The sequence below is a fragment of the Poecilia latipinna genome, unplaced genomic scaffold (genome assembly GCF_001443285.1).
Source record: "Poecilia latipinna isolate Pla-1442-1.1 unplaced genomic scaffold, P_latipinna-1.0 Scaffold101, whole genome shotgun sequence".
NCBI lineage: Eukaryota > Metazoa > Chordata > Actinopteri > Cyprinodontiformes > Poeciliidae > Poecilia > Poecilia latipinna.
This window is the reverse complement of record NW_015112717.1, coordinates 187854-206306: the sequence shown is the minus strand read 5'-3', so window position 1 is coordinate 206306 and position 18453 is coordinate 187854. Positions and strand designations below refer to the sequence as shown.

General features: G+C 38.4%; 1 protein-coding gene across 4 annotated transcripts in view; it reads left to right on the top strand.

The window, feature by feature from the left end:
- The window catches only part of fat1a (FAT atypical cadherin 1a), a 106268-nt gene that overhangs the window by 25822 nt on the left and 61993 nt on the right, over window positions 1–18453 (top strand). For all 4 annotated transcript variants that reach the window (XM_015027367.1, XM_015027378.1, XM_015027374.1 and 1 more), the window contains exons 3-4: window positions 3873–4187; window positions 17228–17289. In XM_015027367.1, coding sequence (XP_014882853.1) covers window positions 3873–4187; window positions 17228–17289 — 377 coding nt within the window. The remainder of the gene's footprint in view (window positions 1–3872; window positions 4188–17227; window positions 17290–18453) is intronic.

Genomic DNA, 18453 nt, shown 5'->3' with positions numbered 1-18453 from the left:
TTACTCCATTAAATGTGTGTGAACAAGAAAAAAAATAATCTTGGGATTCCTAAAAAAAAATTTCAATCAAATGACAAAAGTCACCTTCTAATTGTTGGAAGTTCAGGATTAAGTGATCATTTGTATTTTGACATTTTGTAAACAAAAACTGATCTGTTGTAAAAGTAAAAGTATTTCACAACACCATTGTCTGTCACTTAAATCACTGAGCTCACAAGCTAATTGTACTCACTAATGCAAATTCACATCTTCACCTGGTAGATTTTTTTCCCATATTTTTTTCTACTCATGTCTTTCTTATTACCATGTAAACTGACTTTTTCACTTTTATGTTGGAATCCATTTAATGTTCTGTCTTACTTCAAATACTGCATAGCCGTGATCACACTATTATCAGCTTTGAGTGGCTAAGCCAGGATTCGATAGATGTTTTAGACGTGTCAAAAAACATTCTGTGACAGTATTTATTTACTTCTACCCTACATTCCTTAATGTCATTATACCCTATGCAGTTGCTCTATCTTTGCTGATGAACAGCACAGGAGAATTTGCTGCCAACTGATCTTCATCTTGAACTTGACAGTTTACCAGCTCACAATAATACTTTCCATTGTGTATGTTGCTATGGTGGAAACAAGACTCACTGTCAGCTATTTTCATTGTCGCTAACATGAGGATGGAGAAAACGAAAATGTCAGAAGCTACAAAGGAATCACTGTTTCTGTGAAGCTTATCAACTTTTTCTAGGGAAAACGTGACGACCGTGTTAGCCACAATTCAGTCAATCATTAACTGTTTAGACCATCAAACTTTTAAGTAAATGTCAGTAAGTATGGGTAAAAAACAAAAATATATTTGTGAATAGAAAATTATAGTTTAAGAACCAAAGTGACAGCAGCTTATCTCTTACAAGTCTTTGCTTTTCTTATAAAGGGTGTAGATCCACATATGAGGTTGCAGTGTTAAGATATGAGTCACATGCCATACAATTACAAAACTACTACTCTGTAATCTTCTAGACTATAGTAATCTTTCTGCATTTCAGATCTTTTTTTTTGTTTTAAAGTGGATTGATGTTTATTTAATTATAAAAGTGATGTTTTTTTATTAGAATTAGATTGCTTTTAAGCTCATGAAAAGTGTTGAAAGAATGCATGATCGACACCAGGGCTTTAAGAAAACTTTGTGTACAGAGTCCTCTCATTTGCATGATGGTTGTGCTGGCACTTCCTATCGTTGCCAAGGTGCTCTTAACATTATGGTAGTTATTTTTATTTTTTATTTTTTTTTGAGCTGACTCTTTTTGCCTGGCTACATTTTGTCTTGCGTCCCTTTTTTGAGAGAACCATAATGATGACTGATGACGAGATAGGAGAGCAGGACTAAACGTGGGAAAGATAAATTGAAGCAGCGGCGTAGAATAAATGAGCCTTATTCCTCTCATGAGATAAATTTCAGAATTTTGTGACATGTCATGTGGAGTACATCTCTTTAAAAATATCCATTACCAACGGCTTAAAGTTTATGTGTATCACATTTCATTTCCGTAAGTTGTGGTGGGCAAACAAAGGCCGGAGCACAATTGAGATGCTCTTTGTAAGCTATCGGAAATGTGTTTTTTATGGTCTTCTGGAGGCTCCTTATCTAAGCCACCAGTGACTGGAAAGGTCCTAATGGACAAAACCCAGCAACTGAAATTGAAAAACACATATCTGCTAATAATACTCTCCCATAGCAGGATTCATTTTTATTAGCCTCAGATAACAGCTCACTCAAACACAACCATAAATTTCTTTTGCAATTTATGGAGGTTATTCAAGTGCTTTGACTAACAAAGGCCTTTAAAGGAACACTGACAGGGCCTCCATTGTCTTGCAGATATAACAGAAATTTTATTATGCCTTCATGACTGTACTTTGTCTTTGTTGAAAAAAAATGGAGACCTTCAAGTTCAATGTTATCTGGGTAATAAACCTTTGTAATAATAGTGATAGTTTTTCAGTAATTTAAGAGCTTTGCATGTGGTGCTGCGTTTCCCAAGGATGGAAAATAACAGTTTATCAGTTTAACCTCTGCAGAGGTTTATGCTCACTCAGACCTGACTCACTTTATTGTGTGTGTATATATATATATATATATATATATATATATATATGTATATATATATATATATATATATATATATATATAAGTATATATATACATATATATATATATATATATATATACATATATATATATATATATATAATGTCACATCACATGATAGTAATTAGTTGACCTGATTAAAAAATGTGACAGTGGAAAATTGCTCAAAATTTAAATGAAGAAAATTCTCTACTACAGTGATAAAAATTCAGATGATCTTTCTACATTTTCAAATTAGATGATATTATCTAATCAGCACCTTTCAAAGTAAACTAATAAACTATAAATTGTTACAATATATATATTATATAGATGTATAGACCCTGGAAATCTTATATCACAACCCATTTCCATTTATTGGGCTTTGGCTTCCTTTTAGGGCCAATTATTTTTATTAAATATATTATAACTTAATAACAAAAATATTTGAGTGTGATCTCCTACTGGTAGATGTCATTTACTGAGGTAAAAAGAAACAACTTCCCGTACACTAGACTGATGTCAAATGTTGCAAAAGGCTGGTATGAACTTACATATTGGTTGACGCAAAACATCCAAAAAGGAAATTTCTTTAACTGCAGAAGTACCAAAATTCATAAGCCACTAGCAGCATTGTTGTTGCCATAGTAACTTTTTACGTTATGCCATGCTGCTTTGTCTTTAATTTATTATAGGAAAAACAAACTTTTCTTGTTCCGTTTAGGGCAAAGTTGTGGCATTATGTTGTGATCACCCTGAAAATATTCCTGTCAATTGAACAAATCTTTATTGGAGGGTTGCTATGTTTAATGTAGATAAAAACCATAACATGTTCTGTAGGTCTTTCACAGGTAATGGAATAAATGATGTTAGGAAATAAAAAGTGCAGTCACTGAAATAAACTTTTTATTTACCAAAAATCATTGTGAATGTTGTTAAAAATGTATGGAACATCAAAGAATATTGCACTTTTTTATGGGAACTCAGAATTTCTCCTCTTTTTTTTTGCTGCTGTTCTGGTTTTATAACACATGAATTTTTTTTTCCTGCAATTTACATACTTGTGAATTTGCCTATTTGGTCATAATCGCTCCAGTTTCATATTGTCAATGGTATAAGCAAATTCTGAGAAATGTCCTCTGTCTTTTCTACACCTACTCAGACTTATCCGTCCCCATGCTAGCATGTACCTGCTGAGCACCCGATGAGTGCTTCCCCAAGTGGAGTTGGACAGAGATTAAAAGCACAAAAGTAAAAGCAAATTCACTGACGTGAACTTTGCTTTTAGCTTTTCCAAAAGAAAGATCAACAATCCACTTTAACGGTGCTGGTCACATTCAAACATCTCTCTCCGTTGATTGAGAGTCAGTGGCAGCTATAAGATCAGTAATGTGTGGCATCCATCAAGCACAGCTGTCCAGTTCTGTGTCACATACGTTTCTTTCACGTCGGAGGAGCTGCTCATTCAGCAGTGCATTCAGCCATTGTCATCCCATACCACTCATATGTGTGTTTGAAAGCTATTTTGTTTGCTCAGCTGAAGGTTGGAGCCCCTTCATGGCAGGGAAATGTAAACAGGAGAGCAATGACTGGTAGTTGTTTATGTGCTACCTTGACATGTTGCAATTCCTTTTCATGTCCAGAACCTCCTTTTTTTCCAGTTTTGTGTATTGCTGAAAATAAGCAGTAGAGATATGATGCAGACTCCAAAGATGATTCATTCTGTGTTTGTCTTTATGCCTTAGGTGCCATTCGAACACAAGAACTGCTGGATCATGAGACGACCCCCCACTACTGGCTAACGGTCTACGCGATGGATCGTGGTGTGGTGCCCCTCTCAGCTTTTGTTGAGGTCTACATCGAAGTCCAGGACGTCAACGACAACGCACCGCAGACGTCTGAACCTGTCTACTACCCCTCTGTCATGGAGAACTCCCCAAAAGACGTGTCGATCATCCAGATTAATGCAGCTGATCCTGACTCGAAGGCCAGCGACAGGCTCAGCTACAGGATCACCAGTGGGAATCCACAGGGCTTCTTTGCCATCAACACCAAAACCGGTAAGATTGCCGTTTCACCACCAAAATTAAGACTATTGTTCACCCAGTGGTTGCTGTCCCGTGTCACAGGACACTATCCCCATTCTTCAGCCAGCTACTGATCTGTTTAAAAGTTAGCGACTGGCGCAGGAAAATGAGACTATTGACTTGCGTTAGTTTTGGAGAGTCTAGTGACTAGCATACCAAGGCTAGTCACCCACAGGATTGCCTTCTTCCTCTGCTAGCCCAGATAAAATAGTGCTAACACTGGGTAAGCTGTTGTTAGCATTGGCTACCTCATTGTCACAGCAGACTATATCCGTGCCAAAGCCAGCTACCCATCTGATTAATAACAGGTCGGCACCACTTACTAAGTGGCCTGGGCTGGCAAATGAGAAGGAGACTGCTAAGCTGCGTTAGCTCTGGAGAGGCTGGTGACTAGCATCGATCTGCTGAAACTTACGCCGCAATTGGAAGCCAACTTCAGCTCCGTGTTATACAACATGTTTACAGATATTGTCTGTCAACCATTTTTTCATGATAAACCTAGAGTCGTGAGTGACTGGTGGACATGTGCTGGTTACCTCCCTATTGAACGCTAGGTGCACAATAAGTGCATTTTGGCGGTGAAACAGCACCATGGTCTCAGTGTCAGACTCATAGACATGGTTTTATGGAATCTGGGGTAAAGATATGAAAAGCAGATATTTCCAAGAATCCATGTACATGTGGTTTAATTTATTCATAACTACACAATCTTAAACTCCAGATGTCAGCTCTCCTAATTTCTGTGTCAGTGGTCGTATCATCACTTGAGATGTCCGCAGATAAAATGAACCTGAAATAGCTCTTCAGCTTCTTTAAAGGCCTTGAATGCAGCGGACATAATGAGCTCTTTACTGTGTGTGACATGGATCACAACTCCAGGCGACAGGCATCAGTCAAGCTGCTGGTTGTTTGCTTTTAAAACTTTGCACCGTCTGAGCAGCGTATTTTTACCCACAACAAGAGCGAGCTGAACCTTTGGGGGTTTTTTTTTCACTCTGACACTCTAAAGTGTGTTCTCACATGGTTCTCTGGAAGTGATGTCACGATTAATATTTCAGTGATTTCTTTTAAAGCAGATCAGACTGCTTGTGTTTTGTGGTAGAGCAGGAGAAAGTGCTCTTGATAGATGGAAAGTGAAGCTTCATGTAAAGACAGACTTCTCTGATAAATCCACACGTTTTTAAAGCTACGGAGAAGATATGTAATTTATTAAGACTACTGGCTTGTTTAGGAAACGCTAGCCTTTCCTGCCTGTAGCATTTATATGATACATTGAGTGCCATAATGTCTCAAAAACCCAGCTGAAGTATGAATTACCTTTGTATTGACTTAACAGTTGGGCTTAAAAGAAGAAGATTTCTATGTTTTCTCAGATTATTTATGAAAAGGAAACAGATTAATCAGAATTTTTAACAATTAAATTAAAAAGTTATGGAACCAACAGACAAAAATCAAGTTTACTGCATTGTAAAAAACAAAACAAAACGGTATTTTACCGTAAATTAAAGATGTTTTTTTTTTACAGCGTATAAACTAGCTGATGCTACTGATTCAATAAAACAAAAGTAAATAAGTAAACTAAATCTGCTGACTACTTATCGACTATAAAACAATAAAGTTTTATCAATCAAAACTGACCTTAGGGACATAGAGTTTATAATCTCTCAAAACCCCCAAAAGCTACAAGTAAGGCCAGAATTATTCATACCCTTGAATAATTCATGGGTATGAAATACCCTTGAAGTCATACCAAGGGTATGAATTGGCATACCCTTGGCAGGATTATTAATCTTTTAACTTCATCAGTATATTTCTGCTGACTGGAAGTAAGATTATGGTTTTTGGCACAGCCAGCCAGAGTCCTGACCCGAATCTGACAGTTGATGCTGAATGCTAAAGATTAAGGTGACAGGAGGCCTTCCAAACTCAAAGATCTGGAGCTTAAAAACCAAAGATAAATCATCTACATACCAGTGAAAAAAGCTGCTCACATTTTTATACTGATTATCCATCCATCTATTATCACATACGCTTATCCTATTGGAGACACCAGGGATGCTGGTGCCCATCTCCAAGTATGGGATCTTATGGATTCAGAAAGTTTTTAAAAACAAACAGAACTTTACTCAAAATTTGAAAACTTAGCAGAAACTTAAATTTGGAAGACAAAAACACACATTTCCCCAGTCGCAAGAGCTTCTGAGGAAGGAGACGTCACGAGGAACTCTTTAGCCAATCAGAAGTGGTGATGTGTTTAAAAGAAAAAAAAAACGTTTGACCACAAAATCTGTACTTTTTTCACATCCACTGAGAGACTGCAAAGTATGAACAGCGACCTTCATAACTGTAGTTGTGTTTGTTATATAAGCAAAAATGGCTTGGCAGTTTGGAAGGTCAGAAAAACACCAATTCTTTTCAGATTCTCTTTCAAGAGAGACACACTAAAGGCTAATCCAAAGCTTCCAGTGGGGTTAAATCTGAAGTGGGCAGGGGGACAAAGAGGCTGTGCAGAGAAAGGTTAAAATTACGAGCAGTGTGCTGCAGCCCACTTGGTTGAATGCAGCTGATCAGGAAGCTGAAAGCAGGAGGGGTGTGTGTGTGTGTATGTGTGTGCGTGCGTGTGTGTGTGTGGAGGGGTGGGGGGTGCAGAGCAGCAGTTGCTCCAGTTTGTCCTCGCTGATGTGTGTGGTCTTGTTTCTCAAGGTAGTCACATCAACAAACTGGAGTTATTTTTGTTGGAAGTGGTGAAGGGAATTTTCAGACCAAATAAGGATTCATTATTTAAGTTACCTCCCAAAACAGCCTTGCAGAGATTCTGCACTCTCCACGACAGGCAGGAAAAGAAAAAAAAAGATAAAGAATAAAGAGACGTGAGGACTTTCCAGTTTGCACATATGGTTCGTGTTCTGTCTGCATGCATAAAAAAGCTCAGCTTAGGCATGCTGATAAAAGTAATAATAAATGTATATATCTGCTAAAAAAACAATTTCAAAGCTTTTGAGAAATGTACTTAGGTTTTTCTGTTTATATAGAGAATCAACCCAGGATAAAATGAGATTATGGCATGAACAATTATTGACTCATATCTATCCACAGATATCACATTGTGTTTGGATTTCTCCTGAAACAGGCTTTCTTTGTTAGTGCTAACAGATTTTCATAAACCATCACTTATTCCTACCCCACATATAGATTTCAGATTATGTAATGAAGTCCCTGCTCACTTCCACCATAGGCAAAATCTCTTTACAGTGAAATTTTTAAATCTACTAAATCTTTTATGACTGTCAGAGGAGCTCACTGAACAAAGGAAAAAAGAAAACATAACATAGGAGCAGAAGGATAACGCCTATTCATGCATGTCAAAGCATGTTTAAACTTTTATCTGCGGGATACCAGCGAGTTTGATTAACACTGGTTCACAGAGAGGAAGCCTCACTGAATCATTGCTCTCTCTCTGAGCTTTAGTTCTTTTTTTTTTTTTTTTGCGAGTCTGCTGCATGGAGCAAAGTGTTGGAAAACTAAAGAAGACGGTAACAAGTACAATATTTACTTTACAATAGGAATTTAGAGTCAGAGCCTTTTCACATTTAGTCATGTTACAAGAATCAATTCACTTTTAGGGATTTTCTGCCATTGACTATAACGTTCATTTTTTGGGGGAAAAAAAAAAAAAATGTTTGAATAATTGTTTCTCCCCCAAAATATATTTATATTCACACCGTCTCTCTTAACGCTAAATAAAATTTAGTTGCCTCATTAGTAAAGGCTGTTGGCCTGTGTGCAATTTAATCTCAGTAGAAATAAAGCTGTTCCGTGAAGCCCTGTTAGTTAACATCAGAGAACAAACTTCACCATGACGATCCTGGAGCCCAGCGGACAGGGCAGAGAGAACGTTAGCGTTAGCTTCTGAAACTACATCTCAAGGTTTGAATGTCTCCTAGCATCATCTAAAAATAGACAGAGCATCCTGACCATCATCTGAACATCATACAACATGGTGGAGGCAGCATCATGCTGTGGGTAAGCTGTAACGTCTACTGGGTTGGGAAATGTGATCAGAGCTGTAGTACAATGGTTTTATCAAAATGAGTTAGAAGCTTCAGTAAAAGTACAGGCGTTGACTTTTATCTGTCATGTTGCTGCTGACTCGCTGAATTTCTCCACTGCGGCACAAATGAAGGAGTCTGCGGTTCTGTTCTGTTCTGTTCTGTTCTGTTCTGTTCTGTTTCGTTTCGTTTCGTTTCGTTTCGTTCCGTTCCAACTCCTGTGGCAGGACACTCGTCATCCATTGTGGCCGATCTTAAATCTGGTAAAAATGGCTGCGTCTAAAGCTGGTAGTGACAGCTGCAGTTTTGTTGACAGGTGACTCTCCAAAGTAATGACTCAAACAAGCTGAATTCAGATGCAAATCACAATTTTCAGCTACTTGTAAAAAGCATGTTGCAAACCACACATCCTGTCCCTCCACTTCACAATTATTTGCCTTTGCAGACAATTCCCCCCAAAAAAAAATTGGGGGTATGAATACTTTTGCGAGGCCCGGTGTGGGTTTACTTCTCCCACAAAATAGGGAACGATTACAATAATTTTTAAAAATGTATTTAAATCTGCGGTATTAAGCAACGTAAAAATAGTCCCAACACCTCCCCACATCATAAAGTTCATGCAGTAATCTTGCCGCATATTACGCATTTTTTTTTTCTTTTGGAAAAGATTTAAATTTACTACATGCATCTCTGTAATTACACCTTCTAAATTTGCATTGAAGGCACAGGCAGTGTCCTGGCACATCTACAAAGGGGAGGGAAAAAGGAAAAGACGTGCAGGGCTGTGTTTTTGTGCGGCTTCTGAAACTTCATAGACCTGTGTTCCAAGCTAAATAGATCTATCATGGGCTATGGTCTGCTGCTGCCGGCTCTGCCCTCACATATATACAGCACAAGCACTTCACGCCTTGGGTGGTGCTGGCCAACCTTTTTTTATTTTATTTTCCCTTACAGATTCACTACAGCCTCGGATAAAAGTCTTTCTTTTTGCCAAGCTCACTAAATCTATTCTGTCATCTAAGTGCAAGCCCAGCTCTTCGGCCATTTTTTTATGTATTTCGTTTCACATTTTTGCCAGTGCCATCATTGGAAAATGCAGAACAAAACATCTTGATGTAACCTCGCTCCTAAAAGAATCCTGAAGGGGAAGAAAACCTGAGCTGCATGGACAGGAAATGATCCCATCAGCTGCATGAATTAGCTTTTCTGTATCAGTTCCAGATAGTTGAGTCTGAATATTGTGTCAACCTCACTTTTCAAAAGATGAACCAGTGCTGAGTTGCCCTGCTCACATCTGATCCCCTCCAACAGTTGTTTCAAGCTCTTCAGCCTTGATTTGACGCCTCAGGACCAATGTTATTACAGTTCACTAAAACTAACACATTTAAGAAAACATTTCTGTGAGATCCAATAAATAAAAACAGTGATCAACGGGGAAAAGCTATGGCTAACTGGAACTATATTGTGCGTTTATCAAAACCACCTAAAACATACTGGGTTTATGGATGTAATATCCTTCATTTTTATGTTTATGAATCTATTTCTTTTTTGAACTGATGTAAAATTGACACAAGCAGCTTAAGTCAGCCACTGGCTAATTACTTCATCTCATGTCAGTCTGCAAAACGGCAGCAGCTAAAGTTGGAAAAAAAAAAACAACAACAACTCAGTTCTCAGTTTGTTGTTCAACAATAATTTTAATATTTTTATTTTGAAAATGGCATCTTCTGTTCAGAAGTAAACATAATTACAATGTGTTACTTTCTGAATTCTGCACCTAAAATTAAACAAAGTGTGAAAACTACTACTGTGATTACAAAATAAAACTATAATGAAAAACCCAAACCTGTTCTAACCCTGCTAAGGAGCACTGTAACTGGTATCTGTCAGTTTATTTGTCTGTGGGATCTGAGACAAATAAACTGATTTGTTTCTCAGTGCTAGTGGTTGTATGGACGGAGATTCAAAGGAAGATTTTAACACTTCGGGGGTGAAAGTAGAAGAAAACACAAAAAGAACTCTCAGATCTCCGGCCCGCCTTCCACCGACTTTTATTTTCTCTTCACGCTGACATGTCAGCATTCCGAGCTTTCAGGGGTTGTTCAGGCAGGTTTTCCACCTTCCTTCTGTGGGAGAGTGAGCAGCGTTCATTACCCGCTGAATCATTTCCTGCCTCCTCTGAAATGCCTCTGCTCTGCAACAGACTTTGACCCAAGGTTTTATGCCAGTGCACACATCTGTGTTAAGATGGAGCGCCCGTGCAGAACAAGCAGTCAGAATCAACATCCACACACACACACACATACACACAGCAGGAAGCTTGCTGTACCTGAGCAGAGAAATTAAAGTTGTAGCAAAGATTTTTACAATATGTCTCCTATCCCACTAACTGCTCATTATGCTACTTCCTGTTATTGCAATACAACCTATACATAAAGCATTTGGACTTCCTGTATCTACTCTAATAGCCCCAGTATTGACTAATTGCATTTTTCTAATAGATTATTATTAATTTATGACATGCAGACACGTGAGATTTCAGGTTGGTGCCGATGGAAACCTCACCTTAGATTAAAGGTTTGTCGCTGTCGTCAGACTGTGAGGCTCAGCTGATAAGAACTCGTATCTGATCAGATATCTGATTATCTATACAAGGTCCTTCTTAACTTTAATTGGCTCCTTTAACTCCAATCAAAACAACAAGTTTACATACACTATATAAAAGGCATTTTTTTCACACTCTGACGTGAAATCGTAATAAACATTCCCACTCTAGGCCAAATGTGATTACCACCATTTATTTAGTTTCTATTTGCTAAAAGCCAGAATAATGGGAAAGATTTTTTTAAAGGCAATTTTTATTACACATAGATTTCCTTAGTATTTTGTACCATTGACCTTAAACTGCTTGACTTGGGGTAGCTCTTCTGGGTTTCCTTCTACAAGCTTGTGCAGGAGAAAACCCACACATTGCGGTCTTATCTGTGGTTTAACAAAGCAGTGGCCGCTGTCAGGGGAAGGGAGATAGGAAAGGCATACTTCCAACAACTTCCTGGTGTTTCCGGTAATTTGACAGCAAACCCTTTTCACTGCCCTCTGGAGACATTTGTTTGCTGCTAGTGGCCTTTATTCATCTGTTGCTCAGCAGGAGAAAGGGAAAGGTCGTGACTTTAGCCTCTGTGTGCTGCACCGTTTTACCACTGAGCCACATGGTACCCAGGTTGTTAGTAACTTCCCCAGTATTATAGGTTTTCCACATAGTGCCATTTTATAATACAATCAAGTAAGTTACTTTTATTAAATTGCTGAATATATCAAATATGATTTAGAGTGCGTGAGTGGGCCGTACATGGGCATTATTGGCAACACTAAGACCATCCTGCTTTTTCTGATTGGTTGTTTCTGGTTAGTACTGAGAAAAGGCAGAGGAGCTCCACTTTTTTCACAGATTATCTGTCTTGCGCTACGCTGTCATAACATGGTGACATTCATCCATTATCTAACACACTTATCCCTAGTGGGGTCATGAGGGGTGCTGGTGCCTATCTCCAGTGGTCAGCAGACGAGAGGCGGGGTCACCCTGGAGAGGTCACCAGTCCATCACAGGGTAACACAGAGACAGACAGGACAAACACCCATGCACACACACACACACACACACACACACACACGCACACACACACGCACACGCACGCACACACGCACACTCACACCTCATCAATCAACCTGACAGTCACAAGCTGGAGTACCCGGAGAGAACACATGAGCATATAGAGTCCATGAAGAAAGACCCCACCCCAGGAATCAAACCCAGGAGGCAACAGTGACAGTTTTAACAAATACGTAAGAAACATATTTTTCATAGAAGTTACATATGGCAGCTTTAATTGCTGTCTTTCAAGAAAAAAATGAATGCAGATAAAGTTCAGTTCCACTGTAAACAGTTAGTCTCTTTTGACACTGTTCATTTTATTATTACCTGAATGTATTTATAAAGGTGTCTAATGTAGCCTGTGCAGACCTGCTTGTTAGTAGTAATCAATGTTTCTGAAGGGGGGATTAGTTTAGCAGCCAAGCATGGCACAATAAAAGTGAACTTTCAGCATTTCCTGGTTGGCTTCATTTAATAAAAAGCCAACCCACAACGGTTTGGGTTGGCTTTGGGTTTGCATTAGTCTACCACTGACTGATTTTTGCACCACATGGAAATGTGTGCAACTCTTAACGTTGCTAATCACAGTGACAGTGTGCCAAGACAAAGTACACCAATGACCTCCAGGATGCCCAGATCCCCCTCAGGTCTCCAGCTGAACATTCGCGGTAGCGCTGGAGGACATGGTGGAGAGTGCCACTGTTCCTTCACTGTTGTTTTACTCCCCGTCTCAAACCAGCATGGCTGTAATTACTGTCAGCCCAAGTCTCTGTGTGTGTGTGTGTTCTTTGGTCAGCTCTGGCTCTAAAACCAGTTATTTCATGGTACTTTAACGTTTAGGTAGTGACAGAAAGGTATGCACCTTTATTGACTGGAGCAACAGTTGCCAACAGAGTCCTGAGTCCTTCTCTGGTGACTGTCTAGCCTGGCTGGGTTAATAACATCTTGGAGAGTTTAGCTGTGAATAATTTCCCAAAAGCAATATCAGTAGTTGAATATTACAGATCCTACAGTAGTACATAAAGGAGCCAGCTGGGAGAATATCAAACAAAAACGCACCAATGGCCAACACGAGTATATCAAGCCAAAATACGAGCTTGGTTTACAACAGCCAGAAAATCAGGATTTCATTTCTGACACGACTGTAACTGATTTTCCATTGTGGGGAACATGAAAGGCTGGAAAATAACCCACTGCTGCACAAAACCATTTCTGTTTGAATTTTTATTTTTGTTTTGTTTTGTTTGTGAGTCAACACATAGCTCCTTGTTTTCTTACAAAATATTCCCATATGTCCTGAGCAAAAAGAAACGCTCTCTTCCGTCGTCTCTTACGGAGTTCAACAACGTATTGTGTTGTTTTATATATTTTTTAAATTTTCAGTGAAATGCAGTATTTCAGTCCAATTTATTTGCCTTCACTTTGTTCAAAAAAGGTTTCTGATTCATGTTCCTTTGTTGTGGCTTTTAGGATTGGCTTGACAGAAACCTCAGTACACCTTCAACAGAATTCAAGCTTCACAACAATAATAAAAAATAAAACAATTTTTTTTGTCCCCAAAAATATTCAAATTCAGCAAATTCATTGACGGCCATACTAGGCTGGTTTCAGTTAAAAGATGCTTGCGCTGGCCTCACAATCAATCTCACAAGACAGAAATAAAAGTTTAGCATTCATCGAGTGGGCTAGTTCTCCGGCTCAGCATTTCAGCTGTTTTTTTCTGTTAAGTTGTTGATTATACTGCAAGTGTCCCTCGCCAAACTGGGATAACAGTACGGTACAGTGTAACTACCAGCAGATGAATTTACCCAAAGAAGGAATTTGGCTCCAAAATGTTACAAAAACTGCCTAAGTGTTTGTGTTTAGCAGCTTAATGATACATCTAGCGCACCACGCCAAGGTCAAACAGATTTAAATAAGAATTTGGGGATAACTAATAGCCTTTTCTTTTCTTCAAAAATCAAGTAAAGGTTTCATAAATAATTCATACACAAACTGTGAAATAGCCTCTCATTTTAGGTTCACAATATTAAACTTGACCAAAGTCTCAGTCTGACAGAAACTGGGTTAGCGTCTTTAGTCGTTTCAATTACAGAAAATCTCATGGTTCAAGCTCTGCCTTCGTGTGAGGTCAAACTTTTCACCTGGCTGAATAAACTCAACAGTTAACTGGAGCACATCATCACATCAGTCCTGATTGGTGTGGGGCACCTCATTAAACCTCAACGATTCTGTCGATAAGGAATAAAATGCCTGATGGTTTGGTTAAGTTCCTGAAAAGCTTCCACTCTGTGAAGAACAAAAACAAACCATCATCTTCCAACTAATTCCTGTCGTCTTCGTGGTTTTCACCAGTAGTAACATCCACCCGTTGATCATACAACCTGTGTGACGCGACACTTTTGTGAAATACATTTAGTTTGATAAAAACCACCTCATTTCTAGCGCAAAAACGTTTTATTGAAAAACGTGAAATTTTTCAATATTGGCGTGTTTCCATTGAGCAAATGTTTTCTTTGTAATTTCAGTTTGCGTAATTTAATGGAAACATAGCTGCAATTTGAGAAGGCATAAATGCTTCTTCATATCCAGCTCTTTGTTCTCTGCTCTCTAACAAGATCTTATTTCAAACATCTTCTCATCCATACAAGCGGCTATAAACAGAAGGAATATGCAACCTGTCATCAACACATTTCAAGTGTAAGCTACTCCAATCACAAGTTTGAGTTTATGCAAAAAAACGCTCTGCATCTTTGCATTTCGCCAGCTTCGTTCAAATTTTGGTTGAAGTAAAGGATCGACATGCAGATTATTGTTTATGTTTGTTATTATAAGATTTGTAGCTTTAATGGCGCCCATGTTAACGCTGATTAAGCAGCGGCTCTGCAGATAAATAATACATCAGATTTGGTGTGAAAAATGTCATCTGTATTCCACTGCAGAGTCCATGTTAAGTGAAGAGTTGCCTAACACAGCGCACAGGGGAGGCGAAAAACACGATCATCCATCATCTCCGGTCTTGCTGGAGCACATGAATAATTGGTCAGTGTGGCCTGTTTTGATGCGGCACACCAGAACTATTTGTTTTGATGTTAATTCTCGAGACACCGTGCAACATGGCAAAGAATAATCTCTGCGTGAACCACACATTTATTCTACATAATTTGTGATGTCACCGCTGGAACATCTTGTTTTCTCCACTGTGCTGGTAGAGTTTGTGAGGCTGGAAAGAGAGAGAGAAGTGTTTTCTATTTCTCTTTATATAAATTTTTTAAATTTAAAATTTTATTTTAAGTCGGAGCTTTTGCAAAATGTAAATGAGCCCAATGGTAATTGAAAGTAGAGCTATATATATTTTACAGGTTGCACCTTCAAGAATTCAATTTTTCTGAGTAAATATGAGAGGACTTACATCTTCGCAGCTCACTCTGAAGATTAAATAAAGCCTAAAACCGAGAGGATTATATAAAGAAAAAAAAAGAGCGAGCAGTGGTGCCTCTCTCATATCCCTCAATCTCAGTGCAAGGCATGGTTATTTCTGTGGACCTATAAGTTGTGGCCGGCTATTCTTGTTGCAGGCATATGTGCCACTGATGGGCTTGGGTTTCCGAAATCCTTTGCTTTATGCTAATCAAATGCACTGTGGCAGGCATAAAACTCCGGTGCGGTCGGAGTTGGCATGTCTACTCTACACTCAGTCTCTACAAAGTTGCAATTACAGTGGGAGTGAGTGCTGAACGCTGCCTATAATGGAGAATGGAGCAATACCCTTCCTCCCTGCTCTTTCTGCTCATGCCTTGTTTGTGACTTTGGTGCAAAATTACATTAACAAGAAACTCAAGACTCCAGTTTGTACTTTCACTATTAAGCTTCTCTCTGGAACTGATGTCACATGACATCAGTCAGCTTTTTTTTTTTTTAAATCAAATGAAAGAAGTCCATTACAGCATCCAAACTAACAGCAGAAGCTTTTCTAAACTTTCTGTGGTCTCTGATGTCTGAGCCATCTATTTATTCAGCTTGTGGAGAAACTAAAAGTAGGGTGTCAGGCCTACGCTGTTGTATGGATACTATTTGCAGATCTTTGTGATATTTCACACATGTCACAGTATAGGGAGTGGGGGTGGGGGGACTGTCTGGCAATGGAGACAACCACAGGCAAAGTGCTCCCCCAGACTGAGACATGTCGCTCAAACTGATGAGGTAACCAGTGGGGTTCAGATTAGTTCACCCTGCGGTGAGCTGTAGCATTGTTAAAGTTGTTTTCACCTTTTTTTTTTTCCCCAGTCAGATGATGTTGCCATCACTTTCTACCATCCCAGTGTTTGCCAGCTGTTGTTCCTCCCAGACTTGGAAGAAACAATTAATGAAAATGACAGACAGTGATTTTTTACTTAGTGGTATTGTTTTATAAAGCATGCTGCAAAAAACGACTCTGCCAGGAATGGCTGTCTGCACTTCAAGCACCAAAATTTTACAAGAGAAGCTTTATCAAAACTACTTCCATGTTTGCATGCTTTGTGGTGACGCAGTTGTATTTCTCAGGGTTGCAACAAACAGTTACAACATATTTTCATCAGTGGACTTTGAACTATAGAGGCCAAAAAATGCAGATATTTAAGCAACATTGTCAGAAATGTCATTATGAAAAACTAATGAATATTCTCACCTCAATCAAGTCAATCTTGGGCAAACTCTGGCAAGTTCTGGTTGTCTGTCACTGGGCTTTTTTATGCTTACCTCTAAGCCTGTCACAATAAACAGTAAATCAATTAATTGCTTGATAAAGTAAAATAAATTCAATAATTTTCATTTGCTTGATTTATTGTTTTTCTCTTTTTTTCCTTTCTTTTTTTTTTACCAAAAACTGAATGATAACAGTCTTCAGTCTGGTATCATCTATCCCTTTTTTAAAAGATAATTTTGTTTTTATAGGCTTCATCATTTATTTTATTTGTTGTTTCTGTTGTTTTCTTGATTTATTTTGGATATTCCAGATGTCTTCTAGTTCCAGTGTTTAAAAGTTCATTTGAATTGAAAGTTTATTGATCTTTGAGAATGAGTTCTTTGCAGTTTTATCCCCATTATTACTATTGTATTACTTGAAAATGATCTCAAAACAACAATGTTGTCATTCATGGCTATGAGTTCTGGGACAATTTATTGTCCAGCAAAAATTTTTATCATGACAGGCCTACTCACTTCACTTAATAATAGAAAGTTAATCATTTCTTTTTGTTATTTGCATCACTTATTTGTTTTGTATTTCTATCTTTTAATGTATTTCCTTTGTTGTTAATTGTCTCCAACAGGTTTGGTTTCCACCACTTCGAGGAAACTTGACAGGGAGCAACAAGACGAGCACATACTGGAGGTAAACATTTTATGACTGATATTTCCCTCTCAATCGTATTACTATGAGAATAACTTAGTTTGAAATTAATTAATGTACAATCATCATAATAAGGGGAAATGGAAAGGTTAACATATTCAGCTACATAGAACAAGGGATAGAAAAAAAAAAACGAACACAAAATCGAACTGGGGAGCTGGGGATTTTCCTTCTGTGAGGTTTGGCCTTTTCAGGCCAACTTTGACCGAATGCCACATGTTGCCAACCGAGAAGTCTTCATAGATATGCAAGCAGAGTCTTTCTGGAGTCATTTTTCCTACCGATTTCCAGACGGGGCAGAGAGAGAGAGAGAGATAGAGACAGAGGTGTGTGGGAGAGACTGGTGACTGTTCCTTTGTTCTTTCCCAATGTTCCGTCTCATGGAGGATGGAGCAGGCTGAGACAGGAAACTACTGTAAACCCACCAGGCCAATGTCTAAACTTGTGGGATTTAATTGAGCACATTTCTGCTCTCCCTCGATGCCTCCCTTCCTCTTTCACACCACAGAGCCAATGTTTGTAATCGCTCTTTTAATTGTGTTTCTATGGATGACAGAGACCAGATTTATCACTTTTTAATTATTGTTGAAAGCAATGCAAAGCCGTGATTTCTTTGTTACATTTAGGTTCTGCTGCCTCTGTCAGAGTTGTAGCTCATATTTTGCTCTGCTCCTTTTTCATTACACCAGCTAAACTACAGGACTGAGAATAAATATAGGGAAGCATACGGTGAGGAGTACAGAAAAATAGTTTATTTGTAAGGTTGTAGATAACATCACAATATCATATCTACTCTGTCCAGTAGTTTAGATTGCTACATCTTCCATGTGAGTAAAGTTCTCAGTATGACAGGTCGTGGTGTTATTCAAGATCAACTTCCAACTTCAGCCATTTTTGAATCTTTTTTAATGCCTTTAGAGACATTTGGCACCAATGTTAAGTGGTATCTATAATTTGATCGTGATCAGATTTCTACTCTGGTTTTGAAAATTCTCCATTTGTCTATTTACTATTATTCCTCAGTCCCTTCATAAGCTGACTTTTCATTACTAATGTGCACAAATCTTTGTCTATATTCTGCTGATGGTAAAAATACACTATTTTGCAATTGCAGTGCTTCCATTAAATAAGAAATGAAATCAAATT